Here is an 11,730-nt window from a genome sequence, read left to right as displayed (position 1 = left end):
GTTTTCTGAAAAATACTTAAGTGTGTTTATGCTTAAAAACAAAAAACATTATCTCCCGATGGGGTAAGAAAAAAAACGCAAAGTAAAAACAAGATTATTTGTTTTTCTTTACCTCACTGGCAGATATATTTTCTTGTTTTAAGCATAAACTAGCTTAATTTTGATATTTTATTTAGTATACAAGACTTTTGCTTCTTAAGGATATCGTGGCCACAAATTAAGAATTTGTTCTCTCATTTTAGTAAATCATGACAATGATTTACTTATTCGTTCACTTGTTTTACTTAAATGTTTAGTTAAATGTTAGTTAAGCCACAAATTAAGAATAACTTAATTGCCTTGTTTTAGTAAATCATGGCCACATTGAACTAATTTGTTCCCTTGTTTTGATTTAACAAAAACAAGGGAACAAATTAAAATGTATACTATATAACGTCATCACAATTTAGTAAACGAGGAACAAAATTATATTGTTCGCACAGTGTACTGAAAATAAGGGAACAAATTAGTAAAACATGCTGATGTATTTGTAATGTCGTAGGAACGAATTGTTAATTTGCGGCCACAATATACATTTTTTTTCCCATATGTCACAGGTGGGGATCCGTAGCTTCCCAAGTAAATGTAGGCTTATCTTGATTTAAAAATGTTTAGATATTTGTACTGGAAACAAGACAAAAATACTCAAGAGCGTATTTTAGGGGGACACGTGAGATGCAAGATTTATCAAAGTAGTTGAAGTGCCATTTAAAAGGTTTGTAAACACATGTTTGTACAATATGTTTTGGAGAGTTATTTCAAAAGATGTGCAAAACCTCATACAGTATTGCACAGTATGTGTTGTCTCAACAACTAGTCGACTAATCGGTCTTAATTAAGCTCTACTGTTTATAAATAGGCTGGTTTTGGCTTCCCCAAACCTTGATCAGATATAATTCCAAAGGGGCATTTACGTAAAAACTTCAGTGGGCAACCAGTCTCTGGCTACAGAGAAATAAGGATGCATTCTAGAGAGGGTTTTATAAAAAAATGTCTAAAGTTTGCATTGCTGCTAACCTGTCAAACTCACGCATCAAATAGTAAATTGCTCCTTTTGTCCTTTTATGCAATATGGCCTCTGAACTAGGAATAGAATGCTTATGTTTATTAACATTTTATGGTGCAAACAAAATAAAATTAAATGTGATGGCATTAAACATTTAATTAATTCAAAACAATAAATCAACCTATTTTTCTTGAATTTCTTGAATTTAATATTCTTTGAATCAGATTTGTCTTGTAAAATGCTTAGGTTTTAGTTTTTTTGTTTGTTGGCTGTCAGTACTTTAACGCATGTTTCAGTATATGTGCAAACGTAACTAAATGTAATTTGCTCAGGTACCTCATCCTTCATAGTTCGCTAGCCAATAGTGCTGGACATCTATGGGTGCAATGTGTTAATTAATGGATCACGCATCATGAAACAAAAATGAAAAAAAGTGAGATTTGGCTATAATGGACAAAATCAGTGGTCAATTCTGATGGCTCCTTTATTTTCCAAAAAAAGCTTGGGTTCTCTATTTACAACTTGTGCAAAACATTTAAAGGTTTCAAGGACTTTACATTGTAAGTTCAATTCAAGGCACATACATGAGACAACAACAACAGTTTAGTAGTGGAAACAAACAAAAGAAATTAAATGCACGTATAGCAATCAAAAGTTACTTTGGTTCCCAATGGATTCTACTTGCAAAACCCAGCTTAAAGACCAAACAAATCACCATATCTTTAAAACGAGACTGTTTCAAAAATCGTAGAACCACTCCCCATCCTCATTATGAAGAAAAAAAAATGTTGTAGCACATGACATGACATTTTGTGGTTGTTGTTCAGCTAGTTTTGGCTGTTCGAATGAACTGCCACTTGGTAATCAATTCATTCAAATATCAGATAGATTTAGCTTTATCCTAATGTAAAACCACTATATCCACCAATGTGCTGAAGTCTGTATTAAATAAGTTTTAATAGTGTATATCTACCAAACTGCACAGGCGAGAAAACTTTCAAAACATAATAAAAAATATATTCTGTCAAAAAATAATGAAAGGGACACAAAAAGATTAAAGATGTATACAGCCACATGTGTGGTAGTGCTTTGCTCAGACTGACCTCACAGTCATTTAGAGTAATTATTCCAAACCAAATCAATGTGCTTTTTCAAGAGACGGATTGAATGTTGGTTAGAATTGCGGACGCAAGGCATTGCTCACAGTCCTTTTTTGTGTAATACATCCATTTGACTACAGGGACACTACTGTGATTTTCAGCTCATCCATAGAAAATAAAGAACAATGTTCTCCACACGAGTGAGGCAATGATTCACTCTGAATCATAACACACCATTCTTGTCTGGAGGATAGACCTTGGCTTGTTAGCAATGTCATCTATTGATGTCTGTCAGGATGTAGTTTGCAATTGCCCTTCAAAATGTGTGCTTTCCATTCAGTCCTTGCCTTCAAAATGTGTAGCTCTCACTGTAATCCACGGATCTCTGCATAAATGATGTAAAATCCCTCACATTAACCACATTAAGACATACTGCTGGGTTACAGTAAGGCAATAGATAAAACTGTTTCGTGTTTAGTATGACACATTTCTGGTTTTGGTAACGACCCAGCAAAAACCCTCCACGCTAGGCCTGAGGTCTTCAGTAGAGGGAATGATGTACTGGATAGTGGCACAAATAAGTTCCTCTACTTAGCCTGCCTTTACTTTTCTCTCTGTGAAAATAAGTCGGTGAGAGGCTTGAGAACGATTTATCTCACTAACGGGTTAACTTTGCAGCGATTCATTTGGGTCTGTGCCACTGCAACCGCCTCCTCTCAGGGAACCTGAGCCTGACAACCGCACCGGACTTGTGTGGAGGAGGTCTGTTAAAAAGAGTTACGGGTGGCCACATGATTTGAAATGAATTGTTAATGGTGTACACATCAGTTAAAAGCCTTCAGATGAGAAATGGAGCCCTAGGATGTTCCAAATTTCAAGGAAAGTAGGGACGGGGTGGTCGGAGCAGCCTGCTGGGATGCTAATGAGAAACAATTTCAAGACCACAGAAGTGCAATAGCCCTTTTTTTCCCTTTTAGAGAGCATTTTGTTTGTGACACGCACTGAGGCAAACCTTGTGTGTTGTTGGTCGTTAACCAGTGCAAGCACCAACTGTTAGTTACAGAAATCTAACATCTGTTAGATTTCGAGTAATTCCAAAAGCAATTTGGATGTAAACAAGTATCCCACGATCTAGTCTTACACTTAATGGCAAGTTAGAGGGCAATGAATGGTTAACTCCAACAATTAGGACCCCCACCCCAACTACAAGCCCCCTCCCCAATCCAGAAACTTCCTGCCAAGCGAAAATAACCTCTGATTTTTTCTTTCCCCCCTCCCTTTCTTAGACCAGGGATTATGCAGTGGGGGTTTGAACTCGGCCCACAAAATAAAATCTTGTCAAAGCAAGTAAAGTCTATGAGTAACAGCGCATGATAAATACTTCTCCACAGTAAGCCTGCATTCCAAACTCGGCTCTCTGTCCTGGAAAACTGGTGCGCCATTAAAAAATAGTCCTAATTGCACTCATGCAGGGATCAGAAACTCTTTCAAAGACAGAATCTGGCATGTGCCAGTTCTTCTCCATGAAAAGAAGGCTTTTGTTTAAACGTTCATTCATCATCCCACCTGATGTGATGCATGATTAAAAAGGGTTTTGGTCAGTAAAGGAAAAAGTTAGACAATGATGGGGATGTCGCTGTAGAATGTTCCTGATCACTTTCATGTGAGAGAACAGAAATAGATAGAGAGGTGGAGCTCTGTGTAATGCCCTGGCCTAATTTGTAAATCACAGAACATGTTCAGAAAGGGCATTTTAAGTATATAAAAGGGAAATACAGACTTGGTTGAAGATTTTCATTGTTTCTTATGTTTTACAATTTATAATTTAAGAAAACATGAAGCAGATTACAGAGCTCCCTCAGGATATTCATAGTTTACCTAAGGGGCTTAGCTATTATATTACCTAATTTTATGTTTGGGCTGCTAATTACTTGAAAATAAGACTCCAGCACAAAAGCTATCCACATAAAAGTCAGAAATATGACATGCTAGAGTGTTTGTGGTCTATTTGAGATAATATTCTCTGAATGGACTGAAACAAGCTGCCCCCTGGTGGGTAAAATTAAACATAAACATGCCCTGGAAAATGCTTGCACAGGAACCCTTAGGCCCATCTCTCTTCCGCGATCACTGATGTCAGCCTCTCCTTCTGAGAACTGCAGGGTGTTGAAGAGTGGTCCTTTTCCCTTCAAATGTGATTTCCACAAAAGCTCATTTCCTGAATGACTGCCCATGCTCTCTGCTGCATTTTGAAAGTGCACTTCAATTCCAAAAAAAAAAAAGGAAATAAAAACTCAGCTCCTTTTTTTCTACTGCAGCTTAATCAGCTGTGTTTTGGTTTCCTGACCACTGTTATCTTAACTACTGTTGTGTGAAGGGGTAGCTGTATTTCAGCACAAAGGGCATATTTTGGTTGTGTGGTTAGCAATGTTTTCAAGATCTTAAAGTGGTTGAGAGGCGAAACCTGTGGACTGAACTTGCAGCAGGTAGCCAACGTCTACGGCGTCAACATATATGCAGCGTCTTTGAGTGAAACCACTTTGAGCCTCACAAATTACAAAACCATTTCATATTTACTAAGAATAGAAAATATAGCAGAATTCCACATAGTTGTCCACAGTATAAATTACCATGTTGACTGCACCTGGAAATATATATATATATATATATATGTATATGTATGCGTATATTGTACAGTATATTGAACTACATTTTCTTTGAACAAATGGTTGTAGCATCCATTGAAAAGCATCATGTGTGGCAGAAGTCCACACTGGGAACGTTACTGCTCTTGCAATAAGCTATGCTATTGTTACTAAGGTGACAGTCTCGGAGGCCAATTCCTCCATTAGGTGTGTAGATGGGCTGAATTCTGAAGTCCCCTTTTAAAAGCTGCTCATTGTTTAGCGACACTATCTGAAAGCTTGTTTCAGTCATTTCCAGGATGGAGTTATCCTTTTTGGTGCCGGCCTCGCAGTAGTCATCTTTTCTCCTGCCACGATTGTATTTCCATTTGGACGACGATGACCTGCTTTTCTTGTGCATGTGCCAGCAAAACACGCTTAGAAGTGTCACTAAGACCACCAACACTGCCCCACCAATCACTCCAGCTAATAGGAGTGTGGAGGTGTTGTCTTGTTGGGCAGCCTGCTCGGATTCAGAGTTCGTGGATGTGGATTTGGTCTTAGCCTCAGAACAGATAGTATCCTCGCCTGGTCTGTAAGTGTTAAGAGTATCCAGAACGTACACGCAGATGCGGTAGATAGACCTGGGCTCCAAATTTGACAGGCTAAGTCTTCGTTGGTATCCTGGGACTGTTCTTTCTCGATGGATGTCGCTCATCAAACTCTGCCCCATTTTGACCCAAGTCACCTTGTAAGCAGTCACAGTGAAGTAAGACTCCCAGCTCACATCAATGCAGGTAGAATTAACAACATGAAAGGAGATTTTTAAGGGGTCTTCATAAGGAGGTAGGGGACCAGGAGGGAAATGTGGAACTGGGGGAGTGGGGTTGGCTGAGGCGGGGTGAAAAGCAGTGGGTGAAATGGTGGTGAAGTGGATGGTTCTAGAGGTGGTCGTAGTGATGGTGGTGGTTCTGCGGGCTGGCAATGTAGATGGATATGAATGGGTTGGCCAGGGATGCAACACAGTGCCTGCAGGGCAGTCAATGGCATCTAAGGTGAGCTCTCGAATTACCATACCACGCACCCTTTCTGGACTCTGACACGCAAACCCGCGGACATTTATCGCAGACGGCAGAGACCTGAGCCATGCAATGACCCACTTAATGCTGCAATCACAACGCCAGTGGTTGCTTCTTGCATTAAGGTGCCTCAGGTTTCTCAAGCCGTCAAAGACACCCGATGGAAGAAATTGTAGCTGGTTGTTAGAGATATCTAACTTCTCCAGTTTACTAAGCCCAGCGAAGGATGTCACTTTAATGATGTCCATCTGGTTTTCCTGCAGGTTGAGCTTGGTCAGGGATGCACTAGGGAGCAACGGTGGTGGAGTGGTGAGGGAGTTGCGTGCTAGGGACAGTTCTTTGAGGTTGACAAGATCCTGGAAGGTTCCCGGAGCAATGGCCTCATCCTCAAGCAAGTTCCCATCCAGCAACAGTCGCTGCAGTGTAGTGACATTCTGGAAGGCATCCTCGTCAATGTCTGCAATGCGATTCTCATCCAAACGCAGCTCCTTGAGATCTGCTGGTAATCCGATAGGAATGCTGCTCAGGTGGTTTTTGGTGAGGAAAAGAAGCTTGAGGCTGACAGCCTCTCTGAAAGCCCCCTCCTCTACCCCTACAGTTGAGATGGAGTTGTCATCCAGGTGGAGTTCCTCCAGCATGGGAAGCTGGGCAAGTGCTGCCCTTGATATAGTCTGGATATTGTTTTCCTGAAGGTGCAGCACTCGAACGTTCTTGGGAAGGTTGAGGGGAAATTCATCCAGCTGATTTCCATATAGGTAAACGGTATCTACAGAGGCAACATTGTGTAGCTCCAACGGGAAGCCGGCATTGTTGATCTGATTGTTGTGGAGGAAGAGGGTCTTATATCCCTCTTGCACCCCCAGAGGCACAGACGTCAGGCTTCTCTCATTACAGTAAACAAATGTTATATCGCAGCGGCACTCCTCGGGACAGGAGGAGACAGGGCTGAACTGCACATGCAAGCTCAACAACACTGTCAACCAAAAGCGAAGAAATGAAGTCCAATCGTTATTCCAAAATCCAGCTTGAAACTCCATAATGAAAAAAAAAGGGAGGGAATGGAAATGGCAAGACAAAATCAGTGGTTGGAGGGAGTAAAAAGGAAATGTAACAAATCCAGAATAATGAAGTCCTTTAAAAGATTACTCTAATGTGCAGTTTGCAGATAACCAGGAATTTGAGGAGTAATCCCTTGATAATTTCTAGTCCTTGTCTGGAGATGGTCTCATTAGAGTGCATGGGTTCTCTCACTTAAGCCATCCATGCTGAGGAATCAGATCATTGCAGAACTGCTCTAACTCAATGTAGGGCCCATGCAGGGTGTGACTGAGAGAGTGCTGAAGCACTGTGCCACACCGTCCACCTCCCAGCCTGCTGTCAAGTGCTGATGGGCCCCAGCCCCGGCTGTTTCCGGAAGATGTGACATTTGTGTCCAGAGACCTGTTTCAGAAGAAGGAGAAATTAGAATACAAAAAGTTAACAACAAAAGCATAGTAGGCCAATAAACCTTATCCATTCATGTTGTTCACTGACTCCATAAAATGCACTAAAATTATAATCATTTAGAAAACTTTCAATTAATGCCTTGTAAGTGATTAAATCTCAAGAGCATGGTATTAAACTGCATAAATGGGATTTATTTCACAAATTTCAATAAATAAATAAACAAACATCAATCAATCAATAAAATACAGTAAAATGGAAAATGACTTAAAACATGAAGCAAGGATTATGGGTTGCACATAACTTTTGTGTTCATTAAAGGTATTTCCAAGTACATGGCGACTGCTTATGCAATATTCTCTGTTTACTATATGGTGTCTTCATTGTGCATCATAGAATATGCAAGTCCTGCTTTAGCATAGCTCAAAGGGGGGAAATATGAGTTGAGGGAGAGGGTGTGAACTACACAGCTCAGAGTGACAAATGCTGCCTGTCAAATTAAATGGGATCGGGGTATAATTTAGCCTATCTACCTGCAATAAATGATCAGTACAGGTTTTTTTTTTTTTTTTTTTTCTCAGCAAAGAGGTTTTATGTTAGCTCAAGATCTCAGAATCACTAATCACACTGAATCTACCATTCAAACTTGTTCTCATTTCTGAGTGATCTAAATACAACATTCAAAATAAAAGTAAGCTGATTGTGCACGGTTTTTCATCATAATACAATTATTTATAATTGTCCAAGGTAGCTGCTGCCTTTTAATCAACATTGGGGAAAGGTTTTTTTTTTTTTTTTAATAACCTGGGGTAGATGTATATTTTTCTCATAAAATAGAAATCAGGCTTTTTGGCTGGCATTTACATTTCATGAAATATGAAAGCAATATACTCTTTTGTACTTGACAATATCAAAAACAGTATTTATGCACATATGTAACTTAAAACTTTTCTGTCAGTCCTTTTTGATGTTTTCATTGTTACTGTAAAATAACATACTTCTTGGTATCTTGAGCCTTCAGCAAACATCTTTGCATTGGACTGCTCCTTTTGTGACCTGACCATCTGCTTTGTTAACAGAGTTAAGACAATCGATGCCTGGCAAGAGATCACTTATCTTTACTAAGAAGCAAGCTGTGACAGATGTGATTTAAATAAGATACATTACCGGAAAACAAAACCAAAATTATATGTTTGACTTTGCATTAAAATGCATATTGTGAGTATAAAGACGTTTACAGCAAACTATAACCTACACTGTAAAAAAAATAAAAAAATAAAAATCATAATTTTAAAAATGTGTGACCGTAAAAACCTGCTTATTGGTTACCTGTAAGTTCCCTTGCTATACACAGTAAAATTATATTTATTTTAACAGATAATACCTGTAGTTGTACTGTAAAATACTATGAAAAGTATGATTTTTGAAGTAAAAAAAATAATAATTCAAGACAATATACTTGTACAGTAAAATATTATTCAAATATTTTTCTAAGTATGAATCAAAGTATAAATATTAAAGTATGATTCACCAAGTAAAACAGTAAAAAAAGAAAAAAAAGAAATGATGCATCACATTTAATTATATTGCATTTAATAATTTAGTATTTGTATTTATTCTTACTATTATAATAATTTATGTTACTCATTTTATGTTACAGTTCACTGAATTATTCATGTCATGGGTTACCCGATGGTGTTATGCATGTGTGTGCTACACATGCACAGTCTATATTGTGTGTTTATTGACTATTGTTCATGGAAAGGCCTTTTTTTTCTAAACGTAGGTTCATCGTGTGGTCTTCCATTTTACCACCTTTATTAATACGGTGCTCAAATTGAACAAATTAGACTATATTTTAGTTGTTCAATTGGTTGCTATACTATCAGTTAAGAAAATATACAGTTTAGAAAATATACGTTAAGAACTGCAAACTATGCAGACACCAAAATACCATCCATAATTGCTGAAACGTCACATTTTTAGGGCGAATTTCTGACAACAGCTAAATGTAGGCTAACTGTATATTGAGAAAACAGCATGTCCTCAAAAAGAAAGAAAAAAATAACAAATACAAAACAGCACTAAAAGTTTGTATCGCAGGAAACATTTCGAGGCAGATCAGGTGAACTGTTGATGTGAATGAATAATCAGATGGTTCTGAGCGCCGAGCGCAAGTAAAGAAACGGTGCTATGATGCGCATTGATGTTTGACCAGAAAAACCGCTTTAGTTATCCACTATTTACCCTAAATATATTATTTGAGATGTTGAAATGATGCCAACCCATGAACGCAGCAGTTTGCGGAAAAGTAAAAGCCATGGTTAAGCAGAATAGTTTCGGACGAAATGCCTGGGAACTATACCAACGGCAATGCAACTTACAAGTAGTCATTCATGTCCAAAACCAACAGTTTTAACTGAACATGTGGATGTCTACTATAACCTATTCCTGGATTTAGACGGGTAAATGGACCGGATCCACCACAATAAATTCAATTGTCTCCATTAAAATCAGCCTACCTTATAAAGCATGGTTTTATCCGTATATTTCAAGCACATAGAACAGTTGTCCCCCTATCCTTGTTCATGCGCTCGGTGAAATTGCTGGGACGTAAAGATCCAGCGCCATTCCCACAACATGCTGTTCTACCGAATCGGTTCCGAGCTCCTCTCCGCCCGCGGCTCCTCCGGACAGCATACTGACTCCCGTGTGGAGAGCTTAGTGCGCGCGCTCACTACTTTTTGCCGAAGTGATTCCTTCTATTCCCCTTTTCACCCACGGCTGAACCCACGTTTAAACCTTTAATTTACATCAAATTCACATTTACAAAATCCACTTTCTCCAGGGGTCGGAAAACTCGCCGAAAAATCCAAAAAATCCATCCACGTCACCGCGTATCATATCATCATATACTTCGAGAAAGCCAAACACAAGAGTTCGTCGATTTATCTCCGAGAGATGTTTACAGAGCAAAACTGCGCTGGTAATGATCTGTTCTCTGCACACCTCCGTCCTCTCTCTCTCTCTCTCTCTCTCTCTCTCTCTCTCTCTCTCTCTCTCTCTCGTTCGGTCGATCCTCCCACACTGTCCTGAGTAAAGAGATTACAGGCTGGGGTGGAATGACACACATTTTAAGTTCCTCAACTCTGTTTAAAGATACGAGCTTGCTTTTCTTGTTGATATGTTTAAATTTGACCATTTAACGTCAATGTTAGTCTAAATGAAATTATTCTCCATTACTTTTTTTTTTTTTTTTTTTTTTTTTTTTTTTTAGTTTAAGTATCTCCTTATTTATTCCCCCTTGTGTCGTTCCTATATCTTGCATTACTCTTTTTGCTCGTGAGAAAATGTAACTTATTATATTAAGTGACAATTTCTTAAGAATTCGTAATGTGATTTGTACGAAAATGTACGACTTTTAGAAAATAATAATAATAATAATAATAATATAGGCTATATATATATATATATATAAACCTTCACCTTAACCCCACCCCCTAAACCATAAAGAGTACGAATTAGCCACCAATTTGCCAAAACGTAAAATAGTAACGTGTTGCAGGTGTTGGTGGAACACAAAAGCTTTGTTTTTTTTGTTTTTCTTTTCCATGCACATACAATGAATATGTCCAGTCTCTATTCAAAATCATCATCAATCATTATAAAAGTGGTTTATACTCGTTTCTTCTGAAGTCATAAGATTTAAGTGAAAATGTTTTCTTCCTAGTTCAGAGCACTCATAAAAGAGGCAATGAATACTTTGAGTCAGATCTTTTGAATGAACTAAAAACTGATATAGTCCACAAACATACCCAGTTTAATTAGTTTTACCTTACCATTACTTTCCCACTCTTAGAAAAAAAGTTTGACAACACTTTATTTTACAGTGTCCTTGTTACATAGGTTACATGTAGGCTACTTACCATAGTAATAACAGTCAATTATGCATAATTACATACATCTGACCCTCAACCAAACCTTAATCCTACCCTAACCCTATAGTATAGTACATGTAGTTGCTTAATATTACTCAGTACTTAAATGTATAATTACACTGTAACAATGACACCTTAAAATAAAGTGTAACCAAAAGTTCTATAGGGTTCTGTACAGATTATATAACATTTTAAAGACATATTTATGCCAAAAACGTTATATAGCCTATTAATGTCTGAAATGATACAACATCATTTTCATATGCATACAATTTTCATGTTTATTTCATGTATTCTCTAGTGATAAAGTATGAGCTATTTAATTAATACAATTTAATTAATAAAATATATAGTAAAATAAAACCAAATTAAAAATAAATCTATAAAATGATTTATTCTAATAATTCAGCTCTTTTTTGCAGTCAGACTAAGTAATAAATATTACATCCATATGTATACTATTGTTTTGAGGTGGCTGAGGCAAACTTAAGGGAATCTCTC

General features: G+C 37.8%; 1 protein-coding gene across 1 annotated transcript; it reads right to left on the bottom strand.

The window, feature by feature from the left end:
• Positions 1-1,511: 1,511 nt before the first annotated feature.
• flrt2 (fibronectin leucine rich transmembrane protein 2) lies at positions 1,512-7,029 on the bottom strand. The gene has a single exon (XM_084090292.1). The coding sequence runs from the start codon at positions 6,883-6,885 to the stop codon at positions 4,897-4,899; it is 1,989 nt and encodes a 662-aa protein (XP_083946418.1). The 5' UTR covers positions 6,886-7,029; the 3' UTR covers positions 1,512-4,896.
• Positions 7,030-11,730: the final 4,701 nt, after the last annotated feature.

Source organism: Abramis brama (assembly GCF_963993115.1).
Source record: "Abramis brama genome assembly, chromosome: 18".
Lineage (NCBI taxonomy): Eukaryota > Metazoa > Chordata > Actinopteri > Cypriniformes > Leuciscidae > Abramis > Abramis brama.
This window is presented reverse-complemented; position numbering and strand designations above follow the sequence as displayed.

Coding starts and splice junctions, on each gene's coding strand:
- flrt2 (XM_084090292.1), bottom strand. CDS start 6,885: ATGGAGTTTCAAGCTGGATTTTGGAATAACGATTGGACTTCATTTCTT.